General features: G+C 40.6%; 1 protein-coding gene across 1 annotated transcript; it reads right to left on the bottom strand.

The window, feature by feature from the left end:
* Positions 1-798: 798 nt before the first annotated feature.
* Positions 799-17,210, bottom strand: CLRN3 (clarin 3). Its single transcript, XM_006276926.3, has 3 exons — positions 16,853-17,210; positions 10,108-10,287; positions 799-4,508 (listed from the first exon to the last, which is right to left on the bottom strand). Exons 1-3 carry the CDS (start codon positions 17,082-17,084, stop codon positions 4,234-4,236), a joined length of 687 nt encoding a protein of 228 aa, XP_006276988.1. The 5' UTR covers positions 17,085-17,210; the 3' UTR covers positions 799-4,233.
* Between the last annotated feature and the right edge of the window lie 347 nt (positions 17,211-17,557).

Below are 17,557 nucleotides of genomic sequence, written 5' to 3'. Positions count from 1 at the left end.
TGCTGATGCACGATAAAGTGCCATTGGCTTTTCTGATGGCTTCGTCACACTGCCGACTCATGTTCATCTTGGAGTCCACTAGGACTCCAAGATCCCTTTCCACTTCCGTCCCACCCAGCAGGTCATCTCCTAGGCAGTAGGTATGCTGGACATTTTTCCTCCCTAGGTGCAGCACTTTGCATTTCTCCTTGTTGAACTGCATCCTGTTGTTTTCTGCCCACTTGTCCAACCTGTCCAGGTCTGCTTGCAGCTGTTCCCTGCCCTCCGGCGTGTCCACTTCTCCCCATAGGTTTGTGTCATCTGCAAACTTGGACAGAGTACACTTCACTCCCTCGTCCAAGTCGCCGATGAAGACATTAAAGAGTATCGGTCCAAGGACCGAGCCCTGCGGGACCCCACTGCCCACACCCTTCCAGGTCAAAACTGACCCATCCACCACAACTCTCTGGGTACGACCGTCTAGCCAATTCACCACCCACTGGACTGTGCAGTCATCCAAGTTAGCCTCTTAACTTGTTCACCAGTATGGGGTGGGATACTGTATCGAAGGCCTTCCGAAAGTCTAAGTATATGACATCCACCCCTACTCCTGTGTCCAGGCATTTCATAACCTTGTCATAAAAAGAGACTAGATTAGTCAGGCATGATGATTAGGCAATTTGGCCACCAAATTGGGCCAAATCTCTTCCAAATCAAATCACCACCCGAAGCTTCGCACAGCCCTAATAGCCAGCAAACTTTCTGTATGGGCAGTTTAGCAGAAAGATCATATCAAAGGATAAAACACATGAGACCTCATAAGAAAAGCTTCAGATCTTGAGAGATTTCCAGACTAATTTTTACAGACTCCAAAGCTTCAATAAGCACATTGAACTGAGGATGTATATTGAAAGTAAACCCCTGACTCTACTTAAGTTTCCCTATTAATGGTCCTTTACTGCAGTACAAATATCAAAGTCATGGTCAGTCATTTATGTTCCAAGAAGGAGGTACAGGTCCTCTGCTCATCTGTTGCAATGACTTTATGCTGTTATACAAAATGCCTGAAGCAGATTTAATTGTGCTGTGTGATGCATGTTGGCTTTAGCAGAGGAGTGACAGTTGCATGCTGAAGCTGTATGACTTTTTTGCAGCCAAAACAAAACTGGCAAATGTTTTGGCTTTGTGCCAGTTCAGCTTGTGGGCCCCAAATATCTGACATTTCAGCTGAAATGTTTGCTGTGGTGAAAAATAGTTATGTCAGGGTTCTTGTCAGAAAGTGAAGACTGGCTATGGTCATCTTGCTTGATGCACATCTTCAGTCTCTTCATACAGAAAGAAACTAAACTTTTTCTTGTGTGACACTAACTTTGTGCTGATCTACTCCATATACACTGCTCTACTACCAGACTTCTGCAGTGAGCTTATACTTTCTTCTGATAAAGCACAGTGGATATTTTAGCCTGAAAGTTACATTGGCACAACCGACAGCTTCTGAAGTTGTTAGGGGTTTTTTTGTGTGTTGTTTTATTTTTTTTTGAGAAATCATATTGCAGGAAAAACTCTAGTATCCACAAAGATGTTCTTCTTTAGAATCCCTTTTTATTTCATGTTCAATTGCCCATGCTGGGGGTGCTCAACCTCTGACCTGCATTCCAGATCCAACCTGTGGGTTTTCCCAGCAGTCCAAAAATCCAGCATTCAGGAAGCAGTGCCAGCATTAATTGCAGATCCCCTGCTGTCAAATTTCTGGATCTGTGGGGAGCCCTGAAGGCTGGATGATGTGGACTGCTATGCAGAGTTGGGCCAGCACAGCTGGACTAGCCAGGGACTGGCCCTGCACCACTCATCTAGCCCACATGGCCACACATTTAGCAGCACTGTCCCATGTCATTGAATGAATACATATTGAGCCTGGCTCAGGAAAACTGTGGTAAACAGAGGTCACATGATACAGTTAGCAAATGTTGAAATGATGTTGTAGACATGGAGAAGGGTACTATGTACCAGAAAGCTTGTCTAAATCTATCCCAAGTGTGCAGTTTGCTCAATTAAAGAAATATATTTGCTCACAGAAATCCTTGTCTCTTACAAATTAAGAAAGGCATTCAGCAGTGGGAGCAAGAGAGTGGATGATGCTTGTTGTTGTGTCTGTGAATATCCATTCCCTGTGGTATTAGCATTAAGCATAACCTTAGAGTTATATGTTTTGCCTTCTTACCCAGAGGAAGGTCAGGTTAGTACTTATGCTGAAAATTAACTATTTTAAAAGAGAAAGAATCTGTCAGGGTAGCAGTAAAGATTAGAAGAAGGAAGCTAGAAAGCCAGGAGTCTGTTTTCTTTAAGTTTAAAGTATTGTATTTTTATTTAATTCCAAATAATGAGAGCTTTGACTCCACAGTATTACATGTATCTCCCTTGGTGAAAAGGTGATTTAACTTTCAAGGAGCAGGAAAGCCACACCTGTGCTAAGTGCACTTTCTACTTCTGCTAATTGCAGTAATCAAGCCTATTAATAGTCTAAAATAGGGATTCTCATACTTTTTCATCACATGACCAAGAAATGAATAGTTGACACACATGAGACAGAAGTGACAGTTTTCTCTTGATCTGGCCCCTGAAAACTCTCTACAACTGTGACCAAACAGAAATGCATGTCTGCAAAGTGCTTTAAAAGGGCTCTATCCCACAAAAATCTGAACCCTGAAGACATTTCAAAACAGAGCCTCTTTTGTAACTTCTGTCTAAGCTGCTTCCTAGCCTGTCACTGGTTTCAGAATAGGAGGGGGGAAAGAGTGGAGGGAGTTTGGTCTGGGGTTTTTTCAGCCCCAGCTGGAGGTTGGGGTGGGTGAATTGGAGCCAGCTGTGGAACACCAAAAAACAGTTTCCTTTGTTCCCTTTCCCCCTTCCCATTCTGAAAACAGCAAGGGCTAGGATGGAGGAGGGGTCATTGCTAGGGGAAACCAGCAGCAGGCTGAAACCAGTAGCTAGATTCCTCTCCCCCCTGGAATCAACAGTGAACTTCTTTTTGGTCTGGGAGATCGTTGTAATTTGGAACAGTTCCTGCAAAGTGCTCTGAGTTACAACAGGGAGCTGCTCTTCTGTCTGTGAGCAGAGACTTGCCTTCTCATTTATATTTGCATGTCATCTCCCTTCTTGTTTACAATTGCATTACATCCCTTTAGCATATTGTCATTGTGCAAACTAAAAATGTGTATGAAGTCATTCTAGATAGGAGATAGCAGCTGCAGCAGAATGGGCCTGTCTGACCCTATGCTGTGGGCGGATTTATATGAAACTGGCAACATCTTACATAGTAACTAGGTTCATGCAGTGAATAGTAAACAAGAAGTGAGCCCATAGTCCAGCATAAAGTTATCAAAAACAACTTTTAGGCAATGAGCAGCACTGTAAAAGTGCTTACTTTATGAAGAGGAGAGTAAATGAAATACAAGACAAGAAGGGAAAATAGCAATGACTACAGTGGAGAACAAAGCACTGAGGCCCCAGAACCTTTTCTTCTGTATCACAGGAAATCTTAGGTTTTCTTGACTATTTGAGCTTTCAGATTAAGAATTACTGTCATCCAAAACAATGGCCCAGGAACAATAGAAACAGTTGTTTCTAACTAAGCCTGTGGTCAAAATGTAGAAATAGCATTTTAATATTTTTATGTCTCCTTTCTCCACATCCATTCATAGCATCTGACCAGGTAGGCTGTTGCCTACAAAACCTTTGCCTCTCTGAACCAGTGAGTCTCTAAGGAGCCACCTGCCCTACCTTTTGTCTTTTTTATGCCTCTCTGATACTTGTGCTAGATAAGGGCAAATTCATTCCCCATTGTTAAGTCAGAAGAGCTTCTGTGGAGGGTGTGCAGTGTGTTGCAGTAGGGTTTATTTGGATGCAAGATGGTATAGACTTGGAATAAAGTTTCCTGGAAGCCCCTGCCCTAAATCTGAGTCCCTGTGTTTGTTACATGTTTTGCTGACCACGTCTCTGTAAGGGACTGCTTTGAGGGAGCAGAAGAGAGCTATACAAAGTTCATCCTTAAAGGATCCACAGACGACTGAAGTACCTTGGGATCACTATTTTGCTACATTAACTTGCTGCCTTCAATCAATGAGTATTAAAGACATCAGTTGTTCAGTACAATGAACCAAAGAATAGTGCAATTTTAGTGTTTAAATGATCAGTTCTTACTGTCCAAATTACATTTTCTTCCACATCATATTTAACTTAAAAGAGTTGGCATCCTTAAAACAAAATACCATCTTTTGGCGCATTTTCTATGGGTCTTTCCTGTTCTTTCTTCTCCGAGTATCTTGCACGGTGATAGAAAAATATAATGATGACAGTGGCAACATTCAAAAGAAGGATAAGCAGCATGATCCAGTATGAGTAGCCATAATTACTGGTGGACTTTTCATATTGATTTGTAGAAAATGTACATTTTGAAGCCAACTTTACTGACAGCTTGTTTGCCTCTATATTCGCTGCAAATAATATCATGGCTAGAAGAATGAAGATGCCTAGAAAATATAAATACAGATGTTACAGAAAAGCATTCTTTGGGTAAGTTTAGGCAAATACAATAGTTCTATTGTGTATTTCAGTCGAGAAAGTTACATCCATGTGAACATTTTCAGATTTTTTTCAAGGAGAAGATCGCATAGTGCAAATGTTGCTCTTGGACTTTGTAGCTGTATATAATATATTCTATTTGAGCCATATATTCAGTTTCTCTTGGTGTCAGTGAAATTTTGCATTGGAAATATATAGTGAGGTTCCACAAGAGTTGATACATATGAACTGTACATCAGAGTCCTATTTTTTTACAGACTTAAACATATGTGGATGTGGTGGTTACCTTAGGACTTGGCTAAATAGTGTTGGAGTCTGAATGTGTTATTAATGCTGTTTGGAATATTTTTCTTGGAGCTATTTGGTACATCTACATGAGACACTTCAAGCTCAGTAGGCTAATTCTACTGCACATTAGCACAGCGGGCAAAACCTGTGCTAACGCGCTTATGCACAATAGAATTTGTCTCCTGCTTGGTAGCATCACCTAAAATGCATGCGCCAGCACTACTGTGCAGTAGCACCAGTTACTGTGCATTTAGTTAGTACCTGTTATTACAGGTTATTACAGGTACTAAACTAAATGTGCAGTAACCACTGTGCACATGTAGATGTGCCCCCTAATTAACTCTCTGATTCTAGTTCTTTACAGGACCTACTTAGCATTAGGGCTGTGCCAGGCTTCAGACAGAGCTTTGGATCCGCAGAAGCTTCAGACACTTTGGGGTCTGAAGCAGCACATCCAGGTCGAAGCCTCGATCAGCTTCCTGAAGCAGTTCGGAGCCACCTCAGAGATCCGGCCATAGGGTATAATGGGGAAACAATAAAATATCTATAACTTTGTTGTTTTTTGTACGATTTGGATTAAATTTTCAGAAGTAGTAGACTATGCAGAGAGGATAAAGTCTGCCAAGTTTTGAGAAGATCGGTATAGGAGTTTGGGGGAAACATCACCCCAAATTCTTGAAAGCAAAACTCATGTCACATCTAGGTGTTACAACATAGCGGGGTGAAAACTGCAGGAGTGGTAGCTCTTACTGAGGCCACAAAGCCTGCTAGGTTTCAAGAAGATCAATGCAGGGGTTTGGGGGGAACTGCCCCTCAAGCTGTGGACAAGCAAAACTCATGCCATGGGTACTTGTGGGACTGACTCTGTCTGTCCTGGGGCAGGGAGGGGAGACACTGCTGCAGGCCTGGCTGCTAAGCCGCTGTGTTACCAGTTACCAATCAATCAATCATGATTTACTCAGGGACCAGGGACTCAGGGACCAGTTCAATACACAGGACCTGGCTACTACATAACGATTTAACGAGCATCAATTAGCACCTACAAAAACAGGCTAAGAAGAGGAAAAAATCAATACAGACAATAACTGCCCCAAGACAGACACAGTCGTGGCAAGAGTTTTGTCTGTCAGCAGCTAGGGGTGCAGGGCCCCAGAACCCCCCTGCACCAATCTCCTCCGCAGCAGGCATCACAGCAGGGGCCACCATCCCTGCAGCTGTCACCCCGCTGCACCTTAACACACATAGTGGCACCCATGGCAAGAGTTTTGCTTGTCCGCAGCTTGAGATGCAGTTCCCCCCCAAACCCCTGCACTGATCTCCTTGAAACTTGGCAAACTTTGTGGCCTCAGTATGAGATACCACCCCTACAGCTTTGACCCCCTGTGGTGTGACACACAGCCGTGATATGAGATTGGCTTTCAAGAATTTGGGGTACAGTTCTGCCCAAACCCCTGCACCGCTCTTCTTGAAACTTAGCAGGCTTCATTCTCTCTGCAGAGTCTACCACCCCTGAAAATTTCATACAAATCATACAAAAACCAACAAAGTTATAGATATTTAATTGATTCCCCATTATACCCTATGGCCAGATCTCCAAGGCAGCTCCAAAGCTTAGGCCGGATCAAGGAGGAAACCTGGTCCGGAGCTCCAGATCAGATCACAGCCATCCAAAGCAGCCGGATCTGAAGCTGGATCGGATTGCTGCTGACTCGCACAGGCCTACTTAGCATGTTGTTCTTCCCATTTATATCGCCTATTGTATTTTTTACCTCCTTCCCATACTTAAACCACCATACCTCTGTCTACAAGCCTCAATGATCAGAAAATCTTCTGAGGGTGTTATAGAATTTGGAGATCAGTAGTAAGAAATCGACAGGCTTTAAGGAGTGATCATGTTATATTCACCTGTGAATATGGCTTTATTTAAAACAGTAGCTGTTTTCCAAAAACAAGATGTCAGTTTCTCTGAAGAAGTAAATCAATATAGCTCCATTGACATCAGAGCAGTGAAGCTCATGTACACTAGGAGAGATTCTGTCCCAAGATCCATACTGCTTGAGAGGGATTCCCCAGATGAGTTTCAAAATGCTATTTAGTGTAAAGCAAAAGCAGAGGTACCCAATATAACAGTTTTGCACTTGAAATGCTTTAGGAGGATGCATCTCTAATACTGAAGCACCTTGTAATCAGATATTTTTCAGTAACTTCTCCAAATCCAAAGCCTGCTCTTAGGGGAAGCAGAATCCTCTTGAGATAAATTCAGTTTGAGAGATTGGCTTATTACAGTAGCAAGATCAGAAGGATGGCAAGGTATGTTAAAGGAAGCCAGATGCAAGCCTAATGGGTGAATGATAGGTTATACCTCCAGGGAACTGCTTGCAGGAGTTCAAATCTCTACTAATTTTTTATCTTAAGAAATATTTTATCTTATTATCATCTGTAAAAGCATTTTTCTCATAAAGAAAGAAAAAAATGATGGCATTTTCACAATTCTAAAACCTCATGTGTATTATTTGGATTAAAACGTAATTGTTTCATGTATATGTGTTGGGCTATTATGTCTTTGCAGACTTGAGTGAGATAACAAGGTGTAGCACTGCACAGGACTTTAAGGCTAAGTACAAAGTTTCAAAAAGCCTGAGGTGGAATTGGTTCAATCGTCACAGGTTTTTCTAAGCTGCATAGATTGAACCGATAACAGACTGAACTGTTGTTCAGTGTTTGGGTGGCCAAGACAAGCAGAAGCCTGCACTAGCCCAGGCCAGGGGCCTGGGGGTGCTCATGTGCACCACCCCTCATGGTCAGCTGCGTAAGGCTGCTAAACCCAGCCCAGTGGCAACCCAGGCCTGATTGGCTACTGGACACCCACCACCCCTGCCCCGCTGTCAGCTGCACGGAGGGGAGAAGCAGTAGAAAATTCCTCCCTTGCCTGAACCTCTGAGAGGGAGGTGGGGAAGGGAAATGCACCACCTAGTCCTGGCCGCCCAACTGGAGTCTGCCTAGAATGGGAAAAGACCACAATGGGGGGCTTTTCACCACCCCTCAGCCTGGCTAGCAGGGCTCTGATTGGCTCAGCCCCACCCCCTGCCCAGCCCCACACCTGTGAGAGGGGGCGGGGGGAATACACGCATCTAGTCTGGCACCAGTCCCTCCTACATTTGGGGTCTGCCTAGCATAGGAGAAAGACCCCACTGGGGGTGGGGTTTGCTCCCCTGCAGCCTAGCTAACCAGGCTGGGACCAGCTCAGCTCTGCCCTCTCTTTAGACCCTGCCTGAGAGAGGCACAGAGCGGGGTGAATGCAACAGCTCAGCTGAACACTGACCTTCCCCCAGCTGGGGGGAGTCCCCACTGGGGGTTTTTTGCTGCCCCACAGCCCAGCTCACCAGGCTTGCATGGGCTCAGCCCCAGCCCTCCTACCTGTGGCCTTTCCCCCTGTTGTCGATTGCCGAGCTGGAGGGACACAGGGGGGACCCAGTACTTCCAGTCCACTTCTGGGTTCACTGCCGAGCATGTGGATGGCCCCCCTGCATTCCTGTGGGATGCTCCATGAGCCCCAACATTGCAGCATTCAGGAGCTGCACATGGTACCTCAAGGTATGTAGAAAAAACTTGTAAAGCTGTGTCTGTGTCTGAATTGCTGATTCTCTGAATCAGCATCAAATCTTCAGATTTGTATTCAGCCAAATCGATTCAGGGACAGCGATCTGAATCAATGAATTGAGTCACCTTCCCTGATTTGGGCCAAATTCGAATCAAATATGGCCCACTTCGCACACCCCCACTAAATAACATTAAAAATATGTGCCTTAGTTACTTCCAATACCTTCATTTTCCCGTCTGGGTTTCAGTAGTCTAAAAATGGTCAGATTATTCAGATCTCTGATGACATCTATGCATTAAATTATAATGTAAATGGTCATTTCTATTCATTTTCATTATTGCAATCAGCAAACCCACTAACTTACTGACGGATGGATTAATTTAAAGTAAACAATAAAGTGTTACTGTTTCTATACGAGGTGGGATGTTTCAATATCAGTTTGAAAGCCTAAATAATGCAAAACCATCTTTCAAAATGATGTCAGTTTATAACATGTCCCATATCATATGAGAAATAATCTTTGCCCATTCTTAAAATTCATAGGCAAGCCATATTTATATATGGCTATGGAAAAGAGTGTTTGCTTGCTGTCAGCATAGATAAAATCAAAACTCCTTTATTGCCCCCCTCCCCTCTTCTGGTAAAAATGGGTATGTGAGCATGCATCTACAGAAAACTCTCCGGTAACCGGCACCTTACAAGCCGGCATGCTCAGTTAACAGGCATGCCGGCTTGTAAGGGAAAGTGAAACGGGAAGTGCCCACCGTGCCACTTCCAGTTTCTTCGAGACCCCATGGCCCAGGGCAAAGCAGCCTGCACTGCCAAGCCCCCATGGCCCAGGGGCATAACAGGCTGCACAGGGCTGTGTGGGGCCCGCCTCCCTGTCTTGCGGGGTCCACAGGGCCCATGGGAGGGGCAGCAATGCCACAGGAAGGGCAGAGGGACGCCCCAGACGCGGTGGGAGAAGTGGCAGCCGGGGCCACTCAATTAACCGGCATATTTTGTTATCCGGCATCCCCCATTCCCAGGGGATGCCGGATAACAGAGCTTTTACTGTATTAATGAATCAGGAGATATAATCTGTACATACAGACATATCTATTAGATACACTGCACAAGTTCTCTTTGCTCCCCACTGCACAGTGGATTTGATATAAATAAGAATCAGGATCTAGATACAAAGTGTATTATAAAATTTCTTTACCTGAAAATCAACTATCCAACAAAACTGATTAGGGGCCTTGAAATCAAGACTGGAGGAAACGGTTAAAGAACTAGGGTTATTTGGTCTGGAGAAGAGAAGACTGAGGAGGCAAGGGTTGATAGCAGTCTTCAAAAACCTGAAGGGTGATTACAGAGGATGATGATGGGCTTCTCTCTGTGGCTGTAGGGGACAAGACTAGGAGCATTGACTTCAGATTCAGCAGGGGAAATTTAGATTGGAGATTAGAAGGAACTTCCTGATGATAAAGGCGGTCAGACATTGGAACAGGTTACCCAGAGAAATTGTGGAATCCCCCAACCTCCTTAGAAATTTTCAAGAGCAGGTTAGGCTGACACGCAGCAGGGTTGGTTTAGGCAGGGATGATCCTGCCTTGGGAAGGGGCTTTCCAGTCATACTTTCCTGGGATCTAAAGTAACATAGCTTACATACTTACCATTTAGGGAATTCCAGGTGTAGATTCCAATAGGCCCCAAAAAAGTCTGATAGGGATTACATACAGTGTTACTACACGTAAATCCAGAACTCAGAAGGGAGCTGAACAAACTGAGAATCAGGAGCAAGATGATCACAACGTTTATACTTTTTGTTTCCATGTTATCCAATTTATCTAAAACTGAAAGAAAGAGTTCAGCATTAATACCTTAACTTGAACCTAATGATACAGGGAAGTGGACCCGACTAGGGTCTGCCTAGACAACTGCTTAGAGCCAGGGTAGCAGATGGGTTACTGATCCAGTCTGGACCCTAGTCTTCTGATAGTCAGCTCTTGGCTTAGTTGGGTGAAGGTCTGGGTCCCAGTCCTGAACAGCTACAGCAGCCTGACCCAGGCCCCTTGGCTAGAGACTGAGGTCTGAATAATTGCTTCCTGTCCCTAATTCCTCTGGCTTGTGGTTCTACCCAGGGTGACTGCCTACGCCCTGGTCTGTTACAGACCTTGAGTTCCTGACCTGCCTGCTCCTTATTCCATAAATCTAATTGGGACCCTTGCTTCCCTGTCATTGTCTCTTATCTCTGAAGTTGTGAACCTTTAGGGTCAAGCCTGAAGGCCTGTATCTGGGTCATGCTGCTGATAAGCTTCGTGGTTCAGGCATTTCCCTGAAAAATGAGAAATTTGGGTTCATCTGCTGTGAAATACAAGGCTTGTCTTCTAAGCTTTATTCAGTCTCCTGCACCAGTAATCCAATGCCTAGGCTATAGGGTAAAAGGTACATGGACCTACCTCCACCATGCTTTGTGCCTAATCTTTGCCTCAAAGGCTGTGTCTGTACGGTGCCCTACAGTGACGCAGCAACATGCTACATTGGTGTAAGGTGCGCTACAGCAATGTAGCGATCACGTGGGTCTACACGTGATTGGCAGCTACATCGCTGTAGCGGTGCACTCCCTGGGGTATAGTGTACCGCTATGGCGATGTAGTGGGAAAATCTAACCATGTGGCACATGCACAGCACAGAAACTGCCTGTACTTCATCATGCTTTAGCACTTCCAACAGGAAGTACTAAAGCATGGCATCATAGCAACGTCACCATATAGTGACATGTAGATGCACCCGTTGTGTTTTAAAGTAGCCTAGTTTTTCTCTGCCTAAGGAATCAGAGACCGGTGGATTTCATTTACTCCCCAAAGAAAATTGGTGGGAATCAGCCATCTAAATAGTTATGCAGCTGCTTCTGAGAATGTTCATTACCCCACGTTCCAGCCAGGCACATAAGGAAGGATGATAATTTGGGGTTGTAAGAAAAGAAGAATATGAAGGAAGTGGTATCCATTTTTCATAAAATACCTGTTTTGGAGAGTAATAAGCATTGTTTTCTAGACTTCTTGGCAGTTTTGTGGCTGCTGTCAGGTGGAATAGGATGGCACTTAGTGACTTAGACACCTGCAAGCCACATTAAGTGCCACTTTTGTTGCAGTTGTTTTTTTAAGGTCTTAGTTAATATATTATAGGTTACCTTTCTCTGTTCTTTATTTTTGAAGACTAAAATCCCATATTTTATAACTGGAATAAACAAAGTAATCTACAAAAACAGATTTGATTGAAAATAATCAGTATGAATCTCTATTTAGATTAAACCTTCTACACATTTATGATATAAAACAATCTGAATGTGAGGGATATCAATCCACCTGTGGAGTCCTCCCTATCTTCTTCCACATATTCACTTGCTTGTATGTTTTTACCTCTGATTGGTCAGATCTCTTTAACTATGCCTGGCCTGTCACAACATGTTGGTTCTAGAACTCAGTCCGGCTCCCTTTTTAATGACCCCAATTTACCATTGACTTGAAAGGGCATTGGTTTGGGCTACTTTGTCTTCATGTGTCTTCCATTTTTAGTGCTATCATTGTACATAAACTGAAGATAAATAGTGTGTTTTTTCAAAGTACATTATAATCTGACCCGCTAGTCCAATTTCATAAATTCCATGGAGACCCCATAGAATATGTGTGTGCATGAAAATTTACACTTTTAATCAACATTATGGTGTCAATACTTTTCAAGTGTGTATCTGACTCCTGACAGGATATTGGACAAAGTAGCAATACTCTCTCTAAGGTTAAAATATGTTCTTTGTGCTGATGTTTTTGCTTGTTGTTAATAAAGTTACATTCAACACTAGCTCAATGAGTGTACGTGAATCTGCCTCACCCTGCACAATCTGCACCAAAAGACTAAAATGCAATAAGTTTGCTTCCAAACTGAAAGCAAGACAAGATACTAAAAATATTTCACATTCTATATCAAATTAACTGAAATGTTGTTGGGCAGGCTGTTTCTGCCATACTTAAAACACAAACTCAACAGACTACTTGTTAGGAACAAATATGTTTATAAGGTGACTAACAGCTTCTGAAATTTTTTGTAGCTTGTTCTGTCCATCACCTGAGAGTATTAAGCAGCCATGTTAGTTGTTTAGCCCATCTAAATCATTAGTGGTAGCTTATTAACATGCTGCTACTTTAGTTGACCTTTTTATATTCTGCATGGTTCCTTGCCAAAATATGCTATGGAAAATCAAATATTCCTTCCAGTGGAGTAATATCCAAAATAAAATTTCAGGTACAATCATAGTAAATGTTTTTGTTAGCGTGTTATTTATAAACCTACTAATTAACCAGTCCTCTGAAAACAACCACAATGGAGTAGCCACCAAACATTTCTGATTTCCAAAAATAGCTATATAAAGGTTAAACTCTCCTGTTTGGTTTATGTTGCCTATCTTTTACAGCACAATTTCCATTCTAATTCTTAGGCACAATGTCCCCTGAAATCCATGGAAGTTCCACATGAGAAACAGGGACAAGATATCTAATGGAGATCCACAGTGCATTAGACAGTTGCTGCTATTAACAGGATGGGCTGCGTGGTTAAAACAATGCTTATTATTCTTCCTAACAGTTAATTTATGAAAAAAGGACACCTGTCCCTTCATATTTTTCTACAACCCTATATTACCATCATTCCTTTTTTCAACCCCGCCTCGCCCAATAACATTTTTCTCAGTTCCACTTTGTCATGGCAGCTATGTGATAACACATAGCCTCTGCAATTTAAAATCCTTTTGTTTCTAAAATTGCTATGGATCAAATGGCTAGTGTCACTCTGAAGTAATACTTCATATTATAGTGGTTGGAATTTTGCTACAAAATATTTTTAAATGGTTTCTGAAAACACCTTTTTTTAATGATAGCCATGGTAAAAAATACCACCAAGATCTGAAAACAGAGTTTTCTGTAAATTTTATTTTCAAATTGCTATTTTTGTATTTAACCATTTCTGTACATGAACAGTATAGCAAAAACCATGAGCAATGTGGGGATCCAGACATGGAGTTTAAGATTGAAATTTCAAGCAAGTGGTAAGTTATACAAATATTAGCCACTTACCATCTCTCCAAAGCTATAGAAGACCAGTGTGTTCCATTTGGCCTTTCATCATGTTCAACATTTAGAAAACAGACAGAACATGACTATTTAAGTTACTACACCATTTATTTTTATCAGTTCAAAATACATAGAATAGTTCTCACAGTTATTTTCTCACATTATAGCCTAATGACAGTTTTTCCCTTTTCACACTACTTTGTGGGGATATGGAATTCAGTTTTGGTGAAAATGGCAAAATAGCTTCCCTCCTCACCAACAATCTCATTAGTCGAAAGGGGTGATAGTTCTTCCTCAAAGAAAGAGATTGTAGTTTACTAGGATACTCTGACATTTGCAGTCTGATCAGTGGAGTTATTTTAATATTGTTTAATATTAAGTTTAAAGTGTCAGAAAACAATCTTTCACAAAAGTGTGTATTGTACATGTCTTGAGAATTTGCAAAATCATATAGTACAGGCCTCAGCAAAAAAACATCTACAATACTGCACAATTCTACAACCTACGATATTAGCTTGCAAAGAACAATTTTTCCAACTATTCACTTGGTCTAATAAAATATATCACATTTACCCAAATAACATTCCCTGAATATGTCCTTAGGCCAACACAGCCACAACCAACACCTTTAGAATAAAAACACGTTACATTTTACTGTGTCATATATCAATTTAACTCAGGGACTCAAGCAAATTGATAGATTATTTTTCAAACATGTTCTTTACCCATCTGGTAAAGTTCTTGCTTAAAACAGTTGCCATGGCCAAAATATACACCTCTTTTCATCATATTTAAATTTTGCTCACTTTTTTTCCAGAAACAGGAAAGCCACAATGGTACATTGCAGCTAATAACTTGCCAAATATCATTTTACATTTTACTTATAATTCAATTAGGCAGCAACAAAGCACAGTACCATGCCTAAAAATATAGCATGCAGGTCAAATCCTACCTGCTTTGCTCTTGCAAATATCCCGTGAGTGCTTTTTATTAGTTTGTAATTAATCCTTATATTGCAGTAGCACACAGATACCATAATCAGGCTGAGGACTCTACTGTGCTAATCATTGTAAAAGACAAAATGCATGGCCTAAATTATTTCCAGTCTAAGGTGGCCTTCTGCAGTGCCCTCTATATGGGTAAATTCCAATTTTTATAAATAGAACTGTGATCAGGAAAAGCACTGACTGGCATAAGGGTAAAACAATTAAATATAAACAGTTCTTATACATAAGCATTGTTTTATATACCTGCATAGATATGATTTAAACTAGCTAAATCAAATCCTGATCTAGCCCTTCTACCATAAACAAATTGAATTGTTTTAATGGACTGATGTCAAAACTTTGGGTTTTAATATACCCTTGTGTAATAATTTTAATTCTTAAAGTAATATTTAAGCTATTCTGCTAGTAAAGATTTGGTTGGAATGTAGATCTTACAATTTACATAAATTAGGATTGCATAGCCCTGCCATTATAATCGTTTGATGTTCTGCTGTCATATAGACACTATGACAAGTCTTGATTGTAGTGTAATTACATCCCAAGGGTGAATTGGCTCCTCTTGTCACTGTTACAAACTCAGGTCCTGTTGGTAATGCAGGTAGAGCATTCTTGATAAATTCAGGTAATAATATTATGAATGAGGAAGAGCTAAATGATTCCAATCATTATTTTCTAAATCAAGGAGCTTCTGGAGTTGTCTGGCTGTGGTCTGTTTGTGCTATTAGTGTCTCTGCCAAAAGTATGAGGAGTAGAAAGCTGTAAAATATTTTCTAAATGATTTAAATAATTCTTCCTAATCGTAAGGCATTGGGGGCTGCTTCTCCTCTCAGGTTCATACTTAACCATTAAAGTAGTTATTCTGAAGTTATTGGATTAACACTGGTGTAAATACCACTGTACATCGTTGTCAATAGAACAACTCTCAGTAAAAATGTAAGTGTATGCGTAATCTTTTTAGAATTGTCAGACACTTCTATCCACTTCAGTAACATTTATTTAACCTACACAGTTTCATTATTTCTACTTTGCTGCTTCTGGTATTTTGTTTCTAATATTTTTTTTTCATTTTTACTATCTTTCTCAAGGGTCCTTCCCTTCCCCTTTTTCATCTTTTTCTCTTTTTGTCTGTCTTAATATTTCTTTCTTTTCCTGTCATCCTTGTAAACTTATAAATTTATCAGATAGGCTTCTTGGCAATCGTAAAGAAAAAGAGCCTGAAAGGTGGATAACAAGTTCACATTTCAATGTACATTTAATACAGTGTGGCATTAGAAATAAGAAATTGCCACTACTGGATAGCTATAGTAATATGCATAGAAATAAAAGAATTAAAATACTATTTTTTGTTAAATAGAAGTTGATTTAAAAGGAAATGGATAATAAATATTATCATGTTAATCTTTTTTTTCACCAATCTGTAATTTTAAAAGTTTAACTTTAATTATTAAAAAAATCGATTTATAGCATGTTTTAACTGCTTTGATATCAGTAAAGCATAGCTATTTTATAGTCAATGGAATATAAGACATGACAATCTTTCTAAAAAAATTAAATTAATGTCTTAAGTCAAACATCAGTGTCAGAGCACTGTATTTACTTGAGAAAACATACATGTTAGTTCCAGATATGTGTTACTCTGTTTTTATCATTAATTTATCCAGACTAGACTCATTCAATAGAACTTTATCTAATACTTTGGATTTTTTCTTTGAACGATCTACTCGAGCTTAAATCTATGACTGGCAATTGGGAGCAAGAAGCAAACTTCTAAATTAAAATTTGAAATACCAAATAATTAATTTTGACTTTAATTTGGCGAATGTCAGAAAAAATCTAGCAGTAATAATAAGTGATTTTGCAAACAAATTCTAATCTATGCATAAAAAGTCCTACTAGTCTTGATATGTGATATCTTTCATATTTTAAATCTAAAAAAAATTATTAGAATTCTGTTCTTTATTGAAAGTTTTACAAACATGGACTTGCTATTTCTAATATACCCATTTCCCTTTTACCTTGATACTTACTCTCCACAATGTGGTGGATTACATGTTCATGAATAATTTGAAAGTTTGCCCCTTATAAATGTGTTGATGCTATTTGTTTTCTCCTTTTTAAAGTCTCCTTAATCCTTTAATGTTAGTCTGAACATTCTCTGTCTTCAATAAAAATATTTTACGTACAAACAAAAGAAATGAACTGCTGTTCATATATAGCTACGAAGATGGAATGAATCATGGCAAGCCAAGTTAACACTATCCATTTACATTCAGTACAGTAGTTACCTTGGAAAGTTGTTTCTGGCATCTGAACTCCACCAGTTATAATCTGTGAACACACACCTTCAAAAATTCCATATGCGATGGTTACGGTAACAGAGCTTGAATTTGCTTGGGTAAAGGTAACCTCACTTGATGCCCAGTTTTTGGTTGCAAGAACGAGGCAGGCTATCACAAAAGACCAAATACTAGTAAAAAAAGCAGCTGCAAACATCAACATTTTTTTCCTGGATGGCATTTTGGCACAAAGAAGTGTTTTTCTTGGGATTCAGGATATTTTTTTCTTATTTCCTTAGTCCGTTTAGTCTTGAGACTGTTCTCTGCCCTGCTGCTAGAAACTCTGGGCCTCGTTCTTTGTACTGGCAGGAAGTTTATGTCAGTAAACTTTGAACTAGCAGCAGTGGTAATAAAGATGTAAAATAAGTGAACTTTGGTCTGGAGACAAGGTGTTGCCATAGCTACAACAAAACTAATCTAACAAAGGACAGTAGGAACCTGCCACTATGGTTTCTCTTCATCACACAATTGATTTATTTTGGGCTGTGCTTTGCCAAGTGAAATGAGACCAAAATACAGGCCTTTCCAAACAGATTTCCTGAAAGGTCTTCTAGACCTTGAAAAGTATAGGCGCTAATATAACACTCTTGCTTATGAAGAATTAGCAGAAATATTAAAGTACAACTTTCTTGAAGACTCTTCCTCAACCCAACA

Source organism: Alligator mississippiensis, chromosome 6 (genome assembly GCF_030867095.1).
Source record: "Alligator mississippiensis isolate rAllMis1 chromosome 6, rAllMis1, whole genome shotgun sequence".
NCBI classification, from domain to species: Eukaryota; Metazoa; Chordata; order Crocodylia; family Alligatoridae; genus Alligator; species Alligator mississippiensis.
The sequence above is the reverse complement of the archived record's forward strand: the minus strand, read 5'-3'. Positions and strand labels throughout refer to the sequence as shown.